The sequence below is a fragment of the Scylla paramamosain genome, chromosome 3 (assembly GCF_035594125.1).
Source record: "Scylla paramamosain isolate STU-SP2022 chromosome 3, ASM3559412v1, whole genome shotgun sequence".
Classification (NCBI taxonomy): domain Eukaryota; kingdom Metazoa; phylum Arthropoda; class Malacostraca; order Decapoda; family Portunidae; genus Scylla; species Scylla paramamosain.
In genome coordinates, this window is record NC_087153.1 from 38552468 (window position 1) to 38555521 (window position 3054).

Genomic DNA, 3054 nt, shown 5'->3' on the forward strand with positions numbered 1-3054 from the left:
GCACAAGGGAAGGTACAAGAAGCCATCAGACCTACACGTGGCAGTCCCTGTATAAAAATATACCACCCTACTTCCACCTATCATCCCCATGCATATATTCGTCCAAGCCTTAAAAGCCCCTGATAACTCGGTGTCTCACAAGTTCCACCATTCCTAGTCCATCCTAACAACTTGCATCACTTGTAGCATTGTTAGTTAAGGACATGAACCCGTTGCTGCTTGTGATGGCGGGGTCAGCAGCACACAGCAGCACAGGGTCGCGGTCTGAGCGCCGCCGTGGTGTCCGAGAGTCCCGGGCCACGGCGGGCGATGGGTGGTGTGATAGCGCAGTGTCTTGTTACTAATGAGCGGCACCCTTGTGTGGCGCCCACCACCCAGGAGCTGATTGGCTGACTGGCGGACTGGCTGACTTGTTGCCTGGGTAACTGGATGACTGCCTGACTGGTGGACTGGCTAACCAGTTAACTGGCTAATTGGCTAACCAGTTAACTGGCTAATTGGCTGCCGGGCCAACTGGCTTACTGGCTAACTAGCTGACTTGATTAACGGGCTAACTGGCTCTCTCTTGTCTTTTAGGAGGACGTGAGGGCGTGGCGGTGATGGGCGGGGAGTCGACGGCGTGAGGGCGACATGACGACGATGACAGACCCCCGCCGGACGTCCCGGATGGGGCTCCTGGATCCCCCCGGAGGCGGCCCCCACTCCCTGGACGCTGCCCTGCTACTCCGCAACTACCCGCCCACGCCCACGCCCGCACCCCAGCGTCACTCGGGCGGGTTTGATAATGTCGGCTTTGACCTTGAGAGTCTGAGCGACGCGCGGCCCGGCAGTCGCCGGCCGCTGGTCAGCGTGCACCTGCGCACGCTACCGCCGGAGGAGCATGTACTGTCCTCGCTCTCCAGGCAGCCCAAGTCCCTGCCGCCCACGCCCGTGCTGCACGCCCACGGCCGCCGCATCAGCCTGCCGCAGGAGAACAAGGTGATGCCGTGGGGGACGCACGTGGGCGGCGTGCGGGTGATCCAGGTTCCCCACGAAGTGAAGCAGCGCCCTTACGACGACCGCACCAATGAGGACGAGCCGTGCCCGCCGCCGCCCGCACCTGAGGAGGAGGCAGGCGAGAAAGAGGCGGGCGGCGAGGATGAGAGGGAGCAGGAGGGAGAGCAGCGGAGCGGTCCCGTGAACGTGGAGTCTAACAGAGTTGGGGATGGCGCCTCGCCCTGCGGCACGCCACAGAAAACGAGTCCCGCACAGAAAACGGAGCCCGGGTGGGAGATGTGCGGCAGCGCGGCGGCTGGGGGAGACAGTGTGCGAGAAACCATGGTGGAGGCAGGGGGAGCCACGCGGCCCTCCGCTGCCGGTAGTGTGTCCGTGGCGTCCCCGTCGAGGATGCCAGCCAGTGCCCGAGTGTCGAGAGTGCCTCTGCTGAGCAATGTCGCCGCCAGCAGCAGTGTGTCCAGTGTTGTGCTGTGCGGGACGCCCACCACCACGGCGGCGCCGACCGTCAGTGCACTAACCAAAGTGTCCAGTGTCAGGATTGTACCCACTCCCACGCCCACGCCCACGCCCAGCATCAGCAGCAGCAACACGCCCACACACCACGCCAGACCCACCTGCCCTGCCCCCAGACCTGCTCCCAGGCCACCTAGACCTGCTGGCCAGGAGCCACAGGGGCCTGCTGCTGCCCCGTCACAGCCGCAGCAGCCCCCACAGGTCCATGTCCCGCCGCATCCAGCAGCGTCCCTGCCCCAGGGGTCGCTGCTGCCCCCGCCACAGCAGCAGCTCCCGCCGCAGCATCCCCAGGCGGGCCAGCATCTGCAGCAACTGCAGCACCACAACCAGCAACTGCAGGAGGCGCGGCGCGGGGAGCGGGAGCGCCGCAGAGAGCGTCGGCGGGAGCGTCGGGAACGCCGTGCCCAGCGTGCCGGGGGCCCGGGCGGGCAGCCCTTGCAGACGGACGTCGGAGAGAGCATCCCGCCGCCCGCCGTGGCCCACGACGCCCACCTGCCCGACCTGCTTCACTCCCACGTGCCTCCTCCCTACTCCACCCTGCCCAGTGGAGGACGCCCGCTGGGGGGCTGCTGGGGCCTCCACCGCCCCCGGGACCAGCTGGCCCGCCTCCCCCACCACCAATGCCATTGCACATACCCCCTCCACCACCCCCAGGACCTCCCCCGCCAGGGTTTCCTGCCCCGGCCCCTGTGCCCGGCTCGCCTCTCCGCCTGCCCCACGACAGCCCCTGGCCTTTCTTCGGCTCCAGAAGGTGAGTATCTGTAACTGTGATTTGCCATGTTGCGCTGTCCGTCAGGCGCTGCTGTGATGCACCTGCTGGTCCCTCGCCTCCGCCGCAGCGCAGCGCAGTGTAAAGCAGTGCTGGGAGGCGAGCGTGGCCGGTCATTGTTGAGGGTGGACGCTGGTCTGTGGCGGGCAGCAGCAGCAGCAGCAGCAGCAGCAGCCTGGGGCTAAACCTCCAAAAGTGGCGGCGACGGACTGCCCTCCTCTGCTGCTGCTGCTGCTGCTGCTGCTGCCTTGTGCCCCGCGCTCCTCTCCTTCCCAGTATGCCATGCTGTGCAGCTTTGCTCAGCACGGGATGGCGTGCACCTCCCTCACACTGTCATGATAGCAGCATGCCCACCGGGGCGCCCCTCGTAGCAGGGCAGCCATGGTGCTAGCTGGCGCAGCAAACTTTTCCCTGACCGATCACAATCTGCCGTCACGCGGGCAACGCTCCTGCCGCGTCCGCTCGTCAAGTTCACCTCTACCTACTTTTCCTTCCTGAATACCTCTTTCCCTCCACTCGCCAGGCGCGCCTCTCTCCTGCTCCACGCACACGACTGCCCCGCTCACCTGCCGCGCCGCACGCCTCACAGCAAGACGGATGCACTCACTCTTTCACTCTTGTCCTCTTCGCATCACATTTACATATCAGGAAAGACTCGGAAAATCAAACGCGATAATTTAATGCCGTGAAAATTCTCTCTCTCTCTCTCTCTCTCTCTCTCTCTCTCTCTCTCTCTCTCTCTCTCTCTCTCTCTCTCTCTCTCTTCCCCCCGTGCC

General features: G+C 64.7%; 1 protein-coding gene across 1 annotated transcript; it reads left to right on the plus strand.

Moving 5' to 3' along the window:
• Nucleotides 1-630: 630 nt before the first annotated feature.
• Nucleotides 631-2463, plus strand: LOC135096772 (basic salivary proline-rich protein 2-like). Its single transcript, XM_063998512.1, has 2 exons — nucleotides 631-2260; nucleotides 2306-2463. Exons 1-2 carry the CDS (start codon nucleotides 631-633, stop codon nucleotides 2461-2463), a joined length of 1788 nt encoding a protein of 595 aa, XP_063854582.1.
• Nucleotides 2464-3054: the final 591 nt, after the last annotated feature.